The sequence below is a fragment of the Pelodiscus sinensis genome, chromosome 1, assembly GCF_052426305.1.
Source record: "Pelodiscus sinensis isolate ZL-2025 chromosome 1, ASM5242630v1, whole genome shotgun sequence".
Taxonomy (NCBI): domain Eukaryota; kingdom Metazoa; phylum Chordata; order Testudines; family Trionychidae; genus Pelodiscus; species Pelodiscus sinensis.
In genome coordinates, this window is record NC_143052.1 from 112,413,554 (window position 1) to 112,434,215 (window position 20,662).

Consider the following 20,662-nt stretch of genomic DNA (forward strand, 5'->3'; position numbering starts at 1 on the left):
TAACACTATTAGCAGTAAATATTTCATACTTAGCCTTTAGTTACCAACCCTATGAGAACAGAATAGAACAAACAAGGGAGAAACTGAAATAAATCTTCTAATATTCAAGTTGGGAGTTAGCATTCAGTCGTTTAGATCTCAGATCACTGATGGCACATTAACAGAAATTATGTCAATTTCCGTTTCTTTAGCATGGAATTAATCAAGACATTTCCTTCTCTGGGGAAAGTGAATATATTGCAATGAACATCATCTTGCTCTTGGTGGGCAAAGCAAGACATACTCCCCAATCTAATTTATTGAATTTCTTAATTGTATCACACTCCTCTCTCTCATCTTCATTTTTAAAGGAAACTGGGTGATCACTTACAAAAAAATAACTCATGAGTATATTTAAATGTATAATTATTAACCATTCTATGCAGATAACCAGATAGTTGCATTATGTGAGCTTAATTACTAGAGGAAAAAGATAGCATAGCATGAGATTTTCTCTTCCATACAACTTTGCTTAATTAATTCTTTTCAGCCTTAGAGCACAAATTCCTCACTGTAAGTACAGTATATACCAACCTTAAAAAAATGCATTAATATAGAATTGTAAGTACATAAAAGGTAGATGCAGAAATGTAAAATTCTCTTGGTCTTTCACCAAACAGCTACCTACATTTCTATAACTGTTGTTCTTCAAGATATGTGCAGCATATCTGTTACTTGCTAGGGGCACTCACACCCCATACACTGATAGATTTTTTTCTGTCAGAGGTACTTCTCAGGATGGCTAGAGTACCCCTCAGCTGCCACATACTATAGTGCACTGGGATAAGAAGATAAAGTCAACCTCCAAGCTCACCTCAGTTCCTTTGTACCAAGCAGTCTCGAACAAAGAGGAGAAAGAGGGTAGATTATAGAATGGACTACAGGCAACACATCTTGAAGAAAAACAATTACAGAAAGATAGGTAACCAGTTTCTGCTTCGAGTGACTGCACAGGTCCATTCCATTGTATGTGACTCGAAAGAAAACGTGCATGAAGATAGGTTTGGTGTCTACTTGAACAAAAATAGTAAGGCAACCTGTCCAAACCTGCCATTGCCTCTGGACTGATGGGAAACAGAACAATGAGAAGCAAAAAGAACAGAACGGAGACCAAGTGGCTGCTTTACAAATGAGCCAAGAGTTGCAGAAGCTACCTGTAATCTAGGCTCCGGATGGGCAATAAGGCAGTGGGTTTGCCATTATAAGCAAGCATTTAAGAGTTATCACCCTATTTTTTTAATTAAGCTTGAATCATTTGCCAACATGACATTTGACAGTAACACAGGATTTCCCCAAATATTTCAGGCAGACTGGTTGTTGGTCATTGACTTGCATGGGTTTTGTGCAGGTCCGGCAAGCCTTAAACTCCAGTAAACAGAGCATCATTCTAATACTGGAAATAAAAAGTGGTCAAAATAGGCTAAAAATGGGAACACAGGACTGAAATTTGTCTAACACTAAGTATAAATCAAATAGTAAACACGATCTATATACAGAAAAAAAAAGTGAGGGAAGCACTTGAATTAACAGGCCTGAATTTTCCAGCAACCATCACTATTTGTAAGTAGTAATGGAGGACAGTCAGGACTAAGGATGTTAAAATGCAGTTAATAGACTAGTTGATGGAATTTCCATCAGCTTGTCGATAGGCACTTTCGCATTCCTGCAGGGGCTCTTGAACATTTCAAAGGAGGAATGTAGAATTCCACATACAGCCCGGGGCCAGTGGGGAGTCCCACTGACTCTGGGCTGCACGCAGGTACCTGCTTTGAAATGCACAAGGGTGCATCTACACTATGTTTTTCTTTCAAAAGAAGATATGCAAATGTGGTACAAATTTCCATATCTTCTTCCGATCGCTTTTTCGAGAAACCAATCAACCAGAAAAAAAAACAGGTCTTTGGGAAAAAAACAAACCCTTTTTCCCAAAGAACTTTCTTCCTCAAAAATTGAGGCTTACAGGGGGGGTTCTTCTGAAATAATAGTGTCTAGACTGGTTGTTTTATCGAAAAAAACCTCTTTTGAAAAAGCGATCGGAAGAAGATATGGAAATTCGGCACACATTTGCATATCTTCTTTCAAAAGAAAAACGTAGTCTAGATGTGTCCAAAGAGTCCCCGGGGGAGCTCATGTGCATTTCAAAGCAATGGAGGCTGGGGTCAGCGGTGGACTCACAGTCCCATAGTGACCCCGGGCTCCATGCTATGGGATCACCTGCCCCTTTGAATTGCGTGGAAGCGACATTTTAAAGGGACAGCCAGCTGCACATCTGATCCTGATCAGCTGTGCGGCGGCTGCCACTTTGAAACTGCTGCTTCTGTGTGATTCAAAGGGGCAGGAGAGGAGTCCGGGGTTTGCTGGGGACTGCCCAGTTGATCCTGGGCTCTCTGCGGCATTTCCCTGGAATCCGGGATCAGCTGGGGAGTCCCCAGCTGATCCTGAGTCCTGGGGAAATGCCACTGGGAGCCCGGGATCAGCTGGAAAATCCCCAGGCTGACCACAGGCTCCAGAGCTGCCCCTTTAAACCCTCCCAGAGGTGGTGTTTTAAAGGGGCAACCCACCGTGCAGCTGATCCCAGGATCAGCTGTGCAGCTGCCACTTTGAAGTACCTCTTCCCTCCCCCTTGCTGCCTCTTTTCTTTTATAGAGGCAGTAAGGTGGGGAATTGACTAGTCGACATTACTATCCAATAAGCAAATCTTACTGCATAGTCAACATCCTTAGTCAGGACTGGCTTTGTCCCCTTCTGCCAGCAACAGAGGGCACTCCAGTCATCCCCAATGGGTGCGGGAGAAGAGAAAAAAATCCAAACATCTGTGCACAGGGCACATGAACACCTAAAGTGAAATGGAAAAGTACAATTACTCAAAGAAGAAACGCCTTTTCCTCAAACATTTCCCCACAGGCACTGTCCTTGTATATTTCGCAAACAAGTCATAGCATCAAGTTAGCCAATAATGGTCTTCTGCCTTTCTGATAAGAAAGCTCTGTGGAGTTGCATTTTCCTTACCTTCGTGTTGGTGCATGCTTTCCCCTTCTTGTAGTCTTTGTGGCTGCCCCTCTTGTCTAACTTGGCCCAGAGGGCTTTAGCTTTCCAGTAGTTGAGTTTGGATTTGAGTTTATGATAGAAAGACCGATAGTCCTTGGGCTTCAGCTCTAGGTAGTCACAAAGCTCTTGGAAAGCTTTCAGAGTCCCCTTACAGGTTGTGGCCTGTACAAATCTGTCAAAGAGAACATGGGCTTGGTTCACCTTCTCAGTCCCACTTTCTTCCATGCTTTCCACTCAACAGCTGCCCTAATTGGATGGGGGTAGCAGTGCTCTTCCAGTCTGGTGGCCTTCCTGATGTTGCTCTGCCCAGCCACTCTCACTTCTAGCCCACAAGCATTATTAACCTAGAAAATAATGAGAGAAAGGTCACTGAACTTGCATTTACTCATGCATGTTTTCAGAGTTGACGACCTAAAGTAGTTCAACCTTTCCATATATAGTAAAACAATGGTCCTCAATGAGGCCAGTTGAATATCACATGATTGGAGGGTTTCAGCCATGATGATGGAGATACAACATTCTAAAAAATTATTAGAACTATTTTCAAACAACTAAACATCTGATTTTTTTTTCAGACCATCAAATAATGAATGCTTTTTCTGATTCCTTCCCACACGCAGAGTTTCCCAAACATTTGATTATTTGTGCTCCATAGTCAGAAGTTTGAAGTAAATTGGATAAAATTTGGTGAAAGCGGGCAGAGAGGAGGAAGCAGTGAAAAAATAAAAATAAAATAAAATCAGGCTTACAATTGTAATGAAAAGCTAGAGAGAACCATAACTGCAGAGAAATCAGTATCTCCATAACACAGCTGTGCTTACATGTAGCTCCTCTCACGAGCACCACCACCATCACCATAAGGAAAAAATGGCAAGAGCTGGGATTCTTCAAGCAAAATAAATGCTGGTTCTTTCACTGAAAAAGAGACACACATCTGTACATACAGTACCCGGAAAAGAGGGAAGAGCATGTTGAAGGTGGTGCTATAGGGTGAAGAAGCCTCAAACACACTGAAGTTAAAAAGTGACTTAAGAAAAGTGATGGTGGCTACTGCACTCTAAAGCAACCAAATGATTGAGGAAGAAAAGATAATAAAAATATCTAGCTCATTTCATCAGTAGAGCTCTCAGGCCCATTCACAGAATATCAGTATCATTAGAATGAAAAAAGAAGCCTTTACTGTACCAGCTCCATCATATCAGAAATTTACTTTTCCCTTCCTGGCCTCTCTGTGGATATTCTTCTTGTCTTAATTTCTTTTTGGGAACTGGGTATGATGGAGTGATTAGGATGCTGTATTAGCATCACTGTCAAATCTTTCCTTTAGTGGGTATAGCATTTTATATTAACTCATTAAAGGCACCTTTGCAGTTTTTGCTGGAAAAAAATACCTCTTTTATTTCTATCAAAAAATTCTTGTGAACACTGAGGGAAGAGTGCTGTTTGTAATGGGAGCATAAAATGGGTAAAGTCACAGAGGAAACAGAAAGCACTGGTGCAGAATGTGGAAATTCAGCTCCTAGAATATGACTGAAAATAGAGTTTTGCTTTAGTTTTTTTGGGTTGTTTGCATGGGGTGGGAAGAATGGCTGGGGGGAGGGAGGCAAGAGAAGTCTATGGTAGAAAAGGAATCTGAGGATTCAGAATATGTTTTTTAAAGAAACCTTTCAGAATTCTCAACAGTAAGAAAAGTTCAAATTTAAAGCTCATCTCTCTGCCCCTGATAGGTCAAAGTTTTGGAGCAGTTTGTTTGGGCATGTTGCATCATATCCCAACATGACAGTGAATACTCAGTGCTGGGAATAGTGGAGTAGGCTGATACCCCATTACACAACACAGAATTATTTTTCGTTAGAGAGAAACAAGTTTTCACTTGCAGAATCCAGAGCATGAGGACAAGTTTACATGATATGGACTTCATTAGGGAAACTGTTTTAGTGCACTGGGCAAATATGAAGCTGTTTTTCTGATTGGTTGCCAGTAGTTATGGCTGTATCAGTAACATCCACTAAATGGCATGGAAAAAATTATCTTTATTTTTAATCTTAATTCCCATTTCACAATAGCTCTCCAGGCAGCAGCTATCAAGGCACACTTTTCAAGGGGTTGAAGTCTCTGTACTTGAAGCAATGTTGCTTCCTTCTAGCACTAGGGATGTTAAAATTAGATTAATCAACTAATCAAATTTCCATCGACTATTTGCTTAGTCAATAAGGGCACTTCCGCTTTGAATTGTAGCAAAAGCCCGCGTGGTTGTTGCTACATTTCAACAGTAGAACTCACTGCGGCTCCCCATCCCCTCCCACGGAGCTGAAGGGAATCGTCTTTTAAGCTGGCTCCCACCAGCACCCCTTTTTCTTCCCCCACCCTTGCTGCCTGTTGCTTATCAGATAGCCGACTAGTTGCTTACATCCCTATCTAGCACTTCAACATAATGCTTGTCAGGTTAGATTGTTTACTTTATTTATATCTATGTAATGCAAACAATTAGCTAAAAGCTGCAAAGTACAACTTCTGTTTTGTGTTGTGTCTACTTGTCACTCACTTTTACTCAAAGATCCTAACACTCAGTGTGATCCCAACATTAAATGCCATCCTGCCTTCCTATCACTTACAAAATGCTGCCCAGTAATGGATTAATATAGAATAAGGGACATAAACCCCCCTGTAGGTAATGGCCATTTCACAGAGAAGTCCATTAGCCTACAGAGTGTTATTAATGCACCCAGATCCAAGCCACCACAGGATTCATTCCTTAATGCTGCCTATTTTTTTATTTTGCCAAACAAATGCAGCAGGACGATCTGTCAGCATAGTCTCCCTTGGGGTTAAACGCAACACTGCTTCAGTTCCAGGAATCTCTCTCTGCATTTAAGCTCTGCCAAGCCTTCTTTTTTAGGTTTGTCTCATTATACAGTGTAATGAAAGTAGCATATTAACTATTGGGAAGCGGGGGTAAATACAGGACTCTTCACACTCCGCTTTATGAAGGGCTATATTTAAGCCACTTATTCTTAAAGGACAAATTCAGCTATTCTTACTGCATGTAGGTCCACCAGATTTCCATTCACTTCCCATTTCCACAGTTTCTTGATGCAAAAAATGAAGCCCCTGAAATCTGAGGGCAACAAGCCAGAGATCACAGGGACTACAGGTGCTAAAGCGAAGACAGGCAGAAATATTTGCCAAGTTTCCAAGGTATAAGTATGTATCTCTGACTTTTTGCAAGTCGGCAGTATCCTGCATGTTTTGTCTCGAGGCAGCTGATTGCTGACTCAGAAGCTCTGCACATTCCTTGGCTAGTACACTAAAGTTTTGGGAAAGAAAGACAAAGCCCATAAAGTGCAAGCAGGGATCAGACTCATGTTTCTATTTACAACAATAGCGGAGGTTGTCCCTGACTCATGGCTGCCAGTGAATTCAGGATCTCCTGCTCATGCCCAGGACAAAAGAAACCCACAAAAATAAAACAATGAATGATTCCAGGTGGTGTTTCCTCCCTACAATCACCACAGAATGCTAATTTCAAAGATGCATAAACATTTGAACAGATGTGCAAATGGTAAGAGAATGAGTTGCCCGCAAAAGCCAGGATGGGAATAAGTTTAAGTCCAATTCAACAAGTTGGAAGAGGTCTTGAAGGTGTGCTTTGAAGTTCGATCATGCAAGTGACTGGGAAAACATTAGAGCACATATTTTTCTTCAAAGGAATACTCATCTCTTCTGAGGTTCTTGCAATTTCATAACAAGCAAAAAAAAGTTAAAGATTGGAATGCTGATTCTTTGGTCTTTATAGACATCAGCTTGAGACAACTCCCAGAACTTTCATTTCTCAACAAGCTAGGATCCTTTATATAATCCAGTACAAAAATGTTATTCCAAACAACCAAAAAGCTCCTTTTTAATGCCAAGATTGTTTTATTTATTAAAGATTAAATCAAATAAATGCCCCCTATGAAGAATATCCAACATATCCTAACCTACATGGGGATATTTACTAGACCTTTTGGGTTGGAGGGCAGGCCCAGCTATTCAAGCTATAAAATAAAATTCAAAATGGATTGCTTTATTGTTACCCAAAAAAAAAAAAAAAAAAACCATCACCACCATCCATTTTGCCTCTTATACAGACATGTTCAGGAATATGTGGTGCTACCTCATTGCATGGGGATGGATTAAATGATCTTTTGAGGTTCCCTTCCAGTACTACTTTTCAATTATTTGATAATTCTATATTCATTGTGTGAACTGCCCTGAAGAACGAACTTCAAGTGTCCGAAAAATGCTATAGTGCATTTTCCTACTGTATTATCCTGAGACTTGACAGAATCAGATATTTATTTTTCATAATTCTCACAGATAATACAGATTTTATTTTTAATAATTTTTCATTTGTAATCAATTGCTGAAATTATGGGGCTTTCAGACACTTAATGAGAGTCTCTCAATTTTTCAATGAATGTTTTTCTGACTTTTCCTAGATGTAAATTTTGATTATAATTGATGGAAATTTTTTGTTTGTCTATGAGCATGCACTGTGAAACACACATTTACTGACACTAACTGATAAAAATCTAATACCTCCAAGTGTCATTATCCTGTAACCACAGAAGACGTTCCTACACCAAGAGTGCATCTAAGTAGGGACAAAGTCAAATGGACAGTCTATTACTTCTTCTACAGTGTCCCAAACAGCTGTGTGATGAATCAGGGCTCCATTCAGCTATCTGAAGCAAGGCAAGGTTGTTCAACTTAGTCACTGAAGTTATTATTTTTTATTTCAGAGTTTACTTTAACCAATTGCAATGAGTCACAAAATGCTCACAATACAGGCTGCCCAGCAGCAGCATTTATCCATGGATATATGGAAGACAGACAGAAAGACTAATATGATGCATCTGTTCACTTCCCCTCTCCTTATAAGATCACAAGGGAATAGTAGGCATGGAGAGCTGGACCCGTTTCAGGTGAAAAGGAATGAGCCCTACTTTAATGACCTGACATCTGTTATTTCATCCAATAAGTGCTGCATCCGTTCACAAGGTCCAAAGATGCTGAGTTCCACTGATCAGTGCCTTCCTTGAGAGCAGAAATCCTCAACTAGGGTAAGTAAGGGCTCTGGTGGAACTGCCATTTTAAAATCAAAGCCAGTTTCTTGTTCTTGAAGGGCCTCATATCGCATTTGCACTGTTACCACACTTCAAAATCACCACAAGGTTTACCAAATCAGTGGCACAACAGCAGAGAAATTTCATTTCCTAAGGAAGAAAATGCCTTTTGGAAGGAGTGTGCTCCCTCAGTAGAGAGAGGGAATGCCTAGCCAAACTGATCTTTGGAGTGTGGCAATCAACACACATTATATTCCAATAAGGTGAAATGAGCAATACATCCTATATGAAACAGGCTCTAAAAGTATAAGAACAACAGGCAAAATGAACATTCACAGTTTGACAGGCAGAATTCCTGTCTACTGCCCCATACCTTCCTGAGCTGATTCCTGGGACCAGGGAAAAAACCCCAACACTCTGAGTGTTACAGTGAAAATATTAACACGAGATTTACATAGCACTCTTCAAATGTGGGTAAGCACTAATAAATCCATTTTATAGTTGTATAAATTATAGTAGAGAGTAAATAGCATGAAGCAGCTCTATTACTCGTCCACTGTCCTGAGACAAACTTTATACCTAACTGATCTTAACATCTTAACTCCCTGGAGTAAACCCCTCCATTCCTGATAAATTCCATCCACTGCTGTGCATTAGACTTTGTGCATTCAGTTGCTCCCATACGGTGCTAGTTTCTGCCCAAACTTCCTGGGGCATCACTCCTCTTTCCTTTCAGACTTTTATTTCCCCAAAAATACGGGGCACTTCTGCTACTCCACTGCCCCTGCTAATTCACCACTAATACTACCCCAAATACTGCCATTTCATCCCTTATTTCTGATCAACTGCCATGGGAATCTTTCTGTTCTGCTATTCCACTTCTCCAGCAGTCCCAATTTTTCAGCGTCATACCCTTCTCCCATCCCTCTGTCTGCTCCACTCTGGGGGCAGGCTGTGACTGCCAGAAGGGAGGGAAGGGTGCAGATGTTCCTCTACACCCGTCTCATCATACTAACAGAGGTTTCCCTAAAGAAGACTTGTAACTTTCCTCAGTCTTATTCCTTATCGGCAGAGCTAGTACACCCCTTTTGAGATCAGTCTACAATCACGTCACACTACAGTAGGCAGAGAGATACAGAAATGTTTAAGTTAAATATTGAATAATTTGACAGATTGGGACAGGTGAGTGTTTCTGAATGCAAATGCACTGAGGATGTCCCACCACTTAAATTCACAGGTAGATCCACTGAAATACAGTGCTATCTATACTTAGACAGGAGATCCTACAAGGTGTACATTCCTAGAATTCCTCCACACTATCCTATAATTCAGTGATAGCTCTAGTTTAAAGGAGGCTTCTAAAAAATGGCTGTAATAGACAATTTCATATGAAAAAAACAATCTGTTCTCTTTGGGAGGACCCACCTGTCATTCCAGCAGAAGATCAGTATTTCCTGCACAGCAGGCATCTCAAACTTGGAACAACAAGAGACAGGATACAGATTAGCTATATCTCTGTGAAGCCAACATGATATACCACTGGGAGGGTATGCTTGTGGGGGAGAAGAGAGTTTAAAAAAAAACCACCTAATTGAACACAGAAGAATGAAAAATTGTTCTGACACTCAATAAAGAATGCAAAGGGCATACAGCCTGGAAACTATGGACAGCACATGATATCTCAAGATATATGGTAATGGAGTCCCTGAGGATTGAATTTTCTACCAGCATCCTGATAAAAAAATATTCCAGGCTGCAGCTTGGCAACAGGTAATCAGAGGTTACATTCTGTTATCATCTAGATCAGTGTTTCCCAATTTTATTTGGCCACGGAACCCTTTTAAACTCGAAAGAATTTTGTGTAACCCCTAAAAAGTCTTATATATGGAGCTGAAAAAGTAGACTACAAATAAGTAAAGGATAATATTAAACAAATGCCAAACAAGGTCATGAGATCAACATTTAGTTTAATTGCACATATTTAAAAAACAAAAATCACATTAGATGTGTACACATTTTTTTTTAATCATAAAATGTTATTGTAATAGAATTGTCTCATGGAACACTTATTTCCCTTTGTGGAACCCCATTTGAGAAACACTGATCTAGATAGCAAAAGTGCCTTAAAACAGCAAGTTAACTGGCTAACAAAAAAAACACATGGAATATGGTTTTAATACATGTAAAAGAAACTCAAAACCAGTGTGCACCTCTGTCAGAGCCAAGAGGTGACCCAAGAAAGCCCAACAGGGGAGATGGTAAAAACAGCTGTGATTGTATATGTGCAATATTCACATGATACACTTTTTAAATTTTACTATGAAATTTAGAAACTTCTAACCTGGCATGGAGCCAGCTGGTGTGACGCACAAACTTCTCTCTTGCCACACTCAGTTCTACCAGCATGCTTCAGGTCCACCCTGTAGCAATTCCACCTAATCCTGTCATATACATCTCCGCACAGACTGATAATTGCACAAAATTACACAGTCTGGACTGGGCTAAGATCACCAAAACCACAGGTGCCAGCTTCCTCCAGGCCCCAGAGGTGCTCGATCCCACCGCTCTGCTGCAGCACTCACCCCCCACCATGACCCAGCACTTTCCCTGCTCCACCTCACCTCTTTCTACCCAGCTCCGCTCTGTCCATCAAGCATGCCCACTCTTTTCCTTCCCCAAACCAGCACCCCCAGCACTCTGTGAAGCAGGTGATCACAGCTGGCAAGAGGCACAGGGAGGGAGTGGAGAAGTTGATCAGCGGGGCCAAGAGGCAGCAGCTGGCTGCCGGTGATTGTTAAACACCCACTAATTTTTTTCTGTGGGTGCTCAGGGTTGGAGCTTCCACAGAGTTGGTGCCTATGACCAAACCCATTTTCATCCTGGCCATCAAGAGATGTCGTGAGACAATAGGCAAGAAGCTCAAGCCAGTTCTACACTAGACTTTGAAGGTTGAATTAAGGTACCCAACTCCAACTATGTAAAATAGGTAGCTGGAGTTGGCTTGGTGCTGTCTTCACAGAGGGAGGCCAACAGGAGCAAATGCTCCTATTGGCTTCCCTTATTCCTCATGACTGTGAGGAGCACCAGCGCTGACCAGAGCCACCCTCAGCGTTCAATTTAGTGGGTCTTAACTAGAACCGCTACATCGAACGCCAGAAGATCAATCTCTAGTGCGGCAAGTGAAGATGTGGCCTCAGACACTGAGCCATCTGTCAGCCTTGGCAATCTTTATTTCACTGTAACACTCTACAGATCTCTCTCAAACCTGAAGCACTCAATGACACAAGCTTTTGAGCTTCACAAAACAATAGTAGTCCAATAAAAGATACTACCTCATGCACTCATGTCTCTAATATCCTGGAACCAACACAGCAACAACACTGGATATCACAGAAAAGTGACAGTCTAGATTTTTTTTTAAACTCTAAGATGCACTCCCTAGCATGTTTTGGTGAATTCACTAGATTCTCAATAGCTAAATGTAATGTTCCAAACTACTTGCCCACAGAAGTACATAAATTGCTCATAGAAGAGTGAATTTTATAGCACTCAGTGCTGCTTCCAACTTTCCAACTATTCCTGGGATGGAGAAAATGCAGGCAACTCTCTGGAAGGAGTGGGTAGAAAAGGAACAAGCCGACAGAAGGCACACACACATTTCTATCACAGTTGTACTATGAGACTGATGATTTCCCCATCACACCCACAAGTGATGAAAAGCAAGGGTGTCAGATATGGTGTCCATTGCTCTGAGCAGCTCAAATACATCACTTAAAAGAAACACCTCCTGTTTCTGTTATGGAAGACTAGATTTGGAAGGTTTGGAAATCTAAATTCCCTATTATAGAACCAGCACAGCATTTGAGAGAGAAGCTGCCAAAGCAAACCGAACCAATCAGTGGGCATGACGGTTGTATAGATTTCTCTCTGCCCCACATAGCCACTTCATTTGAGCTTTGAATAAAAAGCAAAGAAACCCAACCATCTTCATAAAAAAAAATTCTGGGAGTGCAGAGAACAATGGGTTCAAAAACGGACGTGACTGTCAGTTAAACCATGTATAAAGATTAGGAGGTACATATCTCAGGAATCCCATCAACAATACATGGACCTCTATCACCTGAATCTCCTTTCAAAAATTAAGGACTAATATCTTTTCATGACAGCACCTCTAGAAAGGAAGACATATTGCTTAACCCTGTGTTGTCCAACATTCTAGCCTCTAATGACATCTGACTATTTGAACAGTTGAGTGTGTGTGGCTAGTTTGCTAGTTGAGAGTATGTGTGTAGTTGGCTTGAACAATGTGGCTATTTGACAGGTTGAGTGTGGGTAGTTTGCAACCATTGTGGCTACTGCTTTAAAACTGGGTGGACAACAGTCAACAGATTAAAGGAGAGTAAGCAGGGGGACTGATCCAGCCTGGCTGCAGCAGCCCTTTATACCTGCTGCTGGCTGGGGCTGCTCCAACCCAGTGAAGCAACTCCCGTCCCCTACCAGTTAACCAGTTAAACATTCACATCTCTAGGACACTCTCCATCCTGCCTTTCTCTGAAATAACATACCACCTCCACCACCATAGCATCTCCGTTTTATATGCCATTAGCTTAGAACTATCCTAAGTTTGTATTATTAAACTACTTGCTTATTTATTTGAATTTTTACTCCTCATTAATAGGTGTGTGTGTCCTCATTTGAGTAAAGGGCAACATTTTTTAAAACACACTAACAAACAAACACGTTAATTGACTGAAGAGCAATTCAAACTGATGAGATAACATGATCTTGGTAACTAATTGACCATTCATTATCAGTGGGAAATAGGTCAATGGAGGGATGATAGGAGTTACTATAGAGAACTTTCTAGGTGTCTGGCTGATGAGTCTTGCCCACATGCTCAGGGTTTAGCTGATCGCCATATTTGGGGTCGGGAAGGAATTTTCCTCCAGGGTAGATTGGCAGAGGCCCTGGAGGTTTTTCGCCTTCCTCTGTAGCATGGGGTATAGATCACAGCTAGAGGATTCTCTGAATCTTGGGGTCTTCAAAGTATTTGAAGGCTTCAATATCTGAGATATAGGTGAGAGGATTATTCTAGGAGGGGTGGGTGAGATTTTGTGGCCTGCACTGTGCAGGGGGTCAGACTAGATGATCATTATGGTCCCTTCTGACCTTGAAGTCTATGAGTCTATGAGTCAAATAATCAAGCAACATAATATAACAGAAATTTGTCTCCTCACACAACCTCCAAAGTCTCATTTTATCACTACCCTGCTCTTCTCATGAGTGAGAGAGATATAGTGAGCCTGGTAAGGGTGGGAATAGTCATAAAACATATATGTATATATGTTTTAAGTTTTTCCAGTTACAGACTAACTCGGCTATCCCTCTAAATGGTGGGTATAGTGAACCTGGCGTTTTATTCAGTGTGCCTTGGGTAAAAAACAACATTTTGTCCAATATATTTCTAAGAAGTTTATGGAGATCTCAGCACTTGTTTCTCTGTAGTGTGACAAGATGGTGACAGTTCCCACGCAGATAAGCATAATTTAACACTTCACTGCTCTCTACAGGATCAGTGACCTGGATTCTGTGGAGAGCTGACAGCTGAGTAGGACCAGGACTTCTGCCTGGACATGAACGCCTCTATTTCATAGGTTAACAGCACTTGTGAATACCATTACTTTGCTTAAAAATAGCAACAGGCTTGTATGTTCCCCACTCAGCTGGACATTTGGCTCCCACTAGATACTGAAACCAGCTTCATTTGGCCAGATAACAACTCTTCTCAAGGCATTCAGTATGCCAAGATGCCCCTCTCAGCAAAGATGATGCCAAGTTCAAAGTCTATAGCAAGTGAAAATCTCTTAGGAAATGAGTTTCAAAGGAAGGAGGCAGTGGTGAGGGTGTTTATATGCTCTCCTCCCCTGAGGCTTTGGCATGCACAGCTTCTGAAGTAAGGCAGCAACCATTTTTTCCAGAGGCAAGCATTGCTAATGTACTTGGATCCTGAGAGAGAAAAAAGGGTTGGTATTCATTAGTCAGAGCGGAGCAGAGGACACATATTTATTCAACATAAATGTAAGGATGCCAATCAGCAAGAGTTACCATCTTTGAAATGCAAAAAAGTGCCCCTGCACAAGATAAGCCCAAACAATCTCAACCCCACTACCCCTCCCCTATAGGGCTGCCAACATTCTAAATACACAAAAAACACACTTTTTCTGCCCCCTTTTTAGCTCATACTTATGCTGACAATATATCCTGATTTTTCTGGGATAGTCCCGAATTTAAATACTCTGTCCCGGTGGCCCATCAAGTAGTGAAATGTCCAGCGGGACTTTCCATTTCACTACTTGATGGGGACACCAGCTTGCGGGAAGAAGCAAAAAAATGGTGCGGTGCCATTGCTCCTCGCATGGTGCGGTGCGCCATTGCTCCTTGCATGGTGCAGCAGCCTCCTCCACCTGTCCCCCAACAGGGCACATAGGGCAGCGAAACCAGCTTCCGGTAGCGTGGAGCCCTTCCCTCTCTCCCTGCGGGAACACCTCTGCAGCATGGGGTCCTGGTCTGGCTGCACTACCTCCTCCTCCACCTTGGAGCCCCAGCAGGAGCCGCATGGAGCCCAGCTGAGGCACTGCGGGGCAGGGTGCACTCGGGCTTGGCAGGTGCTGGGACGGGAGTTGGGACCACCCATGGTGCTATTTTTAGTACCATGGTCCAGGTCCCCGCAGGCAGCCCCAGCTCGAGTCAAGCAGCAGCCACACGAGGCGCATTCCAGCCAGGGCAGCCTCACTGGAACAGGCCTCATATGCGGGCCTCGACTCCAGCTGGAACCCTGGGAGCAGCTGGGGCTAGGGCTGCAGGGGCCGGACTGCGGTAAAAAAAAATTGCACCGCGGCCCCGGCTCCAGCCCCTGAAAACTGCTTTCTACGCAGAAGGCAGAAGGTGGGGGAAGGAACAGAGAAAGAACTAAAGGGAAAGTGGGTGAGGAGAGAAAGAGGCTTTGTGCTAAGGGGAAGGAGTGGCAGGGCAGAAGAAACGGGAAGGAACCAAGGGGCAGGGTGGAGGAGAAACAAATTCCAGGGGGCCAAGAAGAGACAATGAGGAAAAGGGCAAGAGGGGGGATAGGAGGGAAAGTGTCAGTGCGGGGTGGGAGAAAAAATAAGAGGTTCAGTGTGTGAGAAAGGGCTGGAAGTTGGGGTGTGGTTTCCATGAAGGAGTTTTGGTTCATGAGGGGACTCAAGCCTGGGGCAGGGTTTGGGCTGCAGGAGGGGGTTCAGGATGGGGGCTCTGAGTTGCACTTACCCTGGCTTTGATGAAGGAGACACCAGGACTCTAGACACAGGGCAGCTCCATGCGCTGCCCTTCCATCTGCAGGCACCAACTCCACAGCATCTATTGGTTGTGTTCCCAGGCAATAGGAGTTGTATAACAGGCACTCAGTTTGGGGGCAGCACAGAGAGCCTCCCTGCACATGGGGGCTGCAGGGATGTGACGGCCACTTCCAGGAGCCGTGCAGAACCAGGGCAGGTAGGGAGTCTGCATTAGCACTGGGCCCCCACTGTACCTCCAATCAGACTTAACGAACTAGTCAGCAGAACCAACTGGAACCCCCAGAGTCTCTTTCTGACTGAGCATTCCTTCTGAAAACTGAACACGTGGCAACCCTACTTCCATCATTCAAACATGACTCAAATCCTCTCTTACACATCTGCAGTGCACTTGCATGTTGGTGGGCAGATAGATGCTGTATTCTCAACTGCTTTGATCTCTTATTGCTTATATTGTGGAAGTGGGAAAATAGCAACATCTTTAGCAGGACACAAACTTAACATTAATTACCCAAGTGTATAGGGATAACGCAAATGTTTAGATCCATGTAAAAAAACCTCATCAGCTTGAATTATTTTTTCTGGCAGCTTGCTAATTGATTAAAATACTAGCCAGGTGGTAGCCATACAATCAGCAGTATCTGTGTCTATTGGCAGGACTACAAGAAGTTTTTGTCATTGCTTTTCACCCTCAGGATTTTTCTAAGTAAATCCTCATTTGGAAAAAGGCCAACAAGAAATGACTTTCCCTTAGGGATCTCTTAGGGGTTAGGTTAGGCCTGCACAACATGCAGCCCACAGGGGCTCACTGTGTGGCCCATGATGATTACAGGCGGTGCAGCCCCATCCAATCCGCCGGCCGGGTGGAGGAGCGGAGCTCCACCTGGGGCAGGGGTGTGTGCGGCGATTCTTGTCGCTGGGCTGCCTGTGTGCAGCTCTGGCGTCACAAGGTGGGGCGCGAGCCAGAGGGCAGGACACCAGCAGACGCCAGGACGCTGGTGTGACGTGGCATCGTGACGTCACGGCCGGCAACCGCCGGATTAAAAAAGGCTCTGGCAGCCCCGCAAACTGGAAGGCAGAAGCCAGGTAGGGGAGGAGAAGGGGCTTGTGCTGAGGGGAGGGGGACAGGTCAGGAGAAAGAGGAAGGCACCAAGGGACAGGGTGCAGGAGAGACAAATGCCAGGAGGCCAAGTGGAGACAATGAGGAAAAGGGCAGAAGGGGAGGTGTCAGTGGGAGGGGGGACAGGGTGATGCTGGGAGAGGCAAGGGCATTGGGAGCCGTATGTTGTGCAGGCCTGATTTAATTGAAAAATTCTTAATAAAGTATCATCCTCCTCCCCCCAAACCTACCCTTGCAGCTAGGGTTGCCAGGTGTCCGGTTTTGTGCTCTCTGTCCGGCTGGACACTGGATGGAAGGCTAGTGGCACCTCCTGTGGTTGCATGATGAAGCTGGGCGGTGTGGGGTTTTTTTTTGGTATGCCAGACAGGCGTGTTCCTTTTTTTGCTCGACAAAAATTTTTAGCCCGCGTGTTCGGTATTTTTTGGGAGAGCATCTGGCAACCCTACTTGCGGCCCGCAGCTGTTTTCTTTGGAGTAATATGGCCCTTGCTGCTTTCCGAGTTGTGCAGGCCTGGGTTAGGTTACCACCTGGCTAGTATTTGACCGAGCTGGCCAGTTTATTTATGGATTTACCAGTTGCCAGAAAAGTAATTTACTTTGTCACATTTTTAAATATACGTCTAAAGATTTGTATTATCATCATAATAGACTGACATAAGCTAGTGTTAAAAGTTTTTCATGTCCAGCTAAAGATGCTGCAGTGTTCCCACTTCTGCAGTTAAGTGACAACAGATCAAAACTGTTGAAAATAGAGCAGTTGTCTACCCACAAACACACAAGCGCACCATGGATGTGTGAGCTACAGGCTTTGAGTCACGTGAGTAAGGAAAGGTACAAAGTTACCAATCTAATCTATTGGTGTTCTCTCTCTAAATCAGTGGTTCTCAACCTATTTACCATTATGGGGTGTTACACAGACCACATACACACAACATATGCACGATCGGGATAGTCCTCAAGACACCACTTGGTCCGCAGCTGAGTGCTGGGTTGCAAGCAGCTCATGGGCTGTGATTTGAGAACAACTGCTCTAGATACTATACATGACTGTTGAAGGGGAGATAGCTGTGTTGCCTTATGTTTGTGCTTGCAGCAGGCTTGCCTTACCGGAGCGAGTGTTGGGTTTTTTGCATTTCAAAGGTAGTAAGCCTACTCAGGGGTGCAGGGAAATCCTTACAGAGCTTCTTGGAGCTCAGGTACAGATGGCTTCTACATGCACTGCTTTTTCATAACAGAGTACATTTCTCTGAAACATGAGCAGAAGGAGATCCAAGAGCACAATCATTTCCACTAGATAAGTAGGGATGTTAAAATGCATTTATTCAAGTTAACATGTAACCTCTGAAAATTTCAGCAGGTTCATGGTGTACTGAGCAGGTGTGGCCGCTCACTGATCCCGAGAGGGGGAAGAACCCCTCTCCGAGACCAGGTGGGCCAAGCTGGATCTTGCCCCTTTAACTCCCCAAAAGCCAAGGGGCAGAACAGGTAGGATAAAAGCCCAGCCCAGAAGCTCAATAAGGCCCGGGCGCCGGAGGAAGCAGAGGCCTGCCCTAAGCTCCCAAGCCAGGAGGGCCCTGAGGACTTTGCAGAGGCTGAGGATTGGCCCAGGACCGCTGGGCCCCTGCTCTGAAGAGGAGACCTTCCTTACCCTGCCAGAGGGTGCAGACCATAACAACCCCAAGAACTGGCAACCTATGTGGAGCCAGGAAGATGCTGGAGGGAGGGGCAAAGAGTCAGGAAGTGGCCCTGGGGAAGCTGACGACGATCAGGCTGATCTTATACAACTTTAGAGTATGTCAGCGTGTTGTGGGCCAGACCCTGCTGACTCCAGTGGCAGCCAGGGCTGCCATTGCTACTGCTAGGATCCTGGGCCAGGATGCAGTGGAGTAGGGAGGGACCACGTCCTGTCTGCCATCCCACATATGGGGTGGCAGTCTCCTCCTCTTCTCTCCTCCCTGGGGAACTGTGTTTGTGTTGCTGCCCCACCCTGAACCAGGGCCTGGGCTTACCACTTGTTGAACTACTATTTGTTTGTCTTTGACGGGCCCATCCTGTAATACCAGCCAGGAATTTAAAGGGGACCGCTGGGCATTTATTAATAGGCCGGAACACTGGTCTAGGGCCCAGGACTAAGACAGCCGTCTTGCACATGGTTACACGTGGACAGGAAGGCAGCTTGTGAGACAGAGACAGCAGCACGAGGGGGGGAGGCAGCTCTGCTGGAGCTGGTCCATGCAGGAAGCTAACTCCAAAGCTGGCTCCTCACGCGCACTGGCTCTCTCCAGGCCCCCCACACTGCTGCCTCTGACACAGATAGCAGCACAGGGAATAGGGCTGCGTGTAACCATGCACATTAGCCAACGAGTCCAGGCTTATCCGTTAACCGTCTACATGGTTACACTTTCACATCCCTATAGATAAGGGGGGAAAAAAACTGATTTGAAGGCATTGAGGCATGATTGCTTAGTCTCTTAAATATCCCTTCCCCATACAGGCAGAGTAATCCCAAACATTTAGGATGGAGACAACATATTTTAGCCTATAATAGGTCTGCTTCTCTTTTGGCTCTTTCCTTCAAACACAAACATCAAATTCCAGCCATGGAAAAGAGCACACATTCATGAACAGAAAAATCAATTTGTTCCAATTGGGCCATACTGAGTCACATGAATCACTACGAAAGCTCATGATACCATCTATATGTTTTGTTAGTCTATAAAGTGCTACCAGACCATTTGGGTTTTTTTTTTTCTGTAACAGACTAACTCGGCTACCCCCTGAAGCTACTAGCAGCATGAAGTCTATGTTAAACTGGCAGTATGCCATGTTGTTAGCTCTTCCCTGATTAGCATGTTCTGGTGCATAAGAAATAAGCGTCCTATTTGGAGTTTCTCTCATCTCTTCTTAGACTGTTTGAAGAAGTCAGCAAACCTGTCTGTGTGGGAACAGTAGATAAGAATGGGTCAAAATGCAGATCCAAGAGCCAAATAAATATGACCTTCTAACACAGCAGCACAATACCCACTGCAGCAGCAAGATTTGTATTTCTACCCCCTGCACAGACTATGTTTAGTGTAACGGCTGAAAATGATAGGGAGGACGTGGGCTCAACTCAAAGCAATGAGAAGGTCACATCACCCAAAAAAGGAAAGTAGAAGAGTCGAAATGGGCAGGTCATTTTCTGTTCCTTATGTTCATGTAACCAAGCTCTTCCCTTCTCTCCTGGATACAAGGTGGACTGTTTATTCCCAAGCCTTGTACATGAAGCTGCAATAAAACAATGTTTAATCCATGAAGAGAAGAACATTCAAGAATGTCTGACAGCAGACAGAATAAGGCACATGCGCGCACACACAAACACACACACTTCTGCCAGTGTGAGCTATAAATACATCGTAAACACTTTCTATCATTCTGAGGTCAACCCTCCAAACAAAAGCAAGGACTACACCAAGGCAAGGACTGGTTTCAATGGAACCGAATTAAAACAACTACCTCTCTCCTGAAATGGCACCAGAATACCTTCCATGCACACTGACTTTGGGGTAAATTGTAATGCTTGTAAAACCAAAGTTGCACTATTAAAATAACCCTCCAAATTGTTGCTGTGGGAGTCATCTCATGCTACTAAGGCACGTCTCAACTACGTTTTAATTTCAAATGAGAATATGTAAATTCCACGGGAATTTGCATATCTTCTTCCGATCACACTTTCAAAAGAGAATCTTTTGAAAGTGAAAGTAGTCGACGCGTTCCCTCCCCCCCCACAAAAAACCCTTTTTTGAAAAAATTGCTCTTCCTTTAAAAAAAAAAAATACAACTCAGTTTTTCGAAGAAGGGTTGTTGTTTTTTTTAAACAAACCCCCACGTCCAGACTACTTTCACTTTTGAAAGATCCTCTTTCGAAAATGCAATCGGAAGAAGATATGTAAATTCCCACAGAATTTGCATATCCTCTTTCGAAATTAAAACATATATAGATGTGCCCTAAGTGACACGTAGGGACTGGCAGAGGAA

The 20,662-nt window shown here is 43.7% G+C and overlaps 1 protein-coding gene across 29 annotated transcripts in view; it reads right to left on the minus strand.

The window, feature by feature from the left end:
• The window catches only part of MICAL3 (microtubule associated monooxygenase, calponin and LIM domain containing 3), a 234,511-nt gene that overhangs the window by 156,024 nt on the left and 57,825 nt on the right, over positions 1 to 20,662 (minus strand). For 25 of the 29 annotated variants that reach the window (XR_016346908.1, XM_089769356.1, XM_089769377.1 and 22 more), the window contains exon 3: positions 3,049 to 3,431. Coding sequence is in view for 28 of the 29 variants with exons in the window: in XM_089769356.1 (XP_089625482.1) it covers positions 3,049 to 3,312 (264 nt within the window). In the remaining variant the exon portion in view is untranslated. Of the gene's footprint in view, positions 1 to 3,048; positions 3,432 to 3,908; positions 4,003 to 9,620; positions 9,671 to 20,662 lie in introns of those variants that run through there. The other 4 variants (XM_089769345.1, XM_089769349.1, XM_089769346.1 and 1 more) reach the window with 3 other exon arrangements.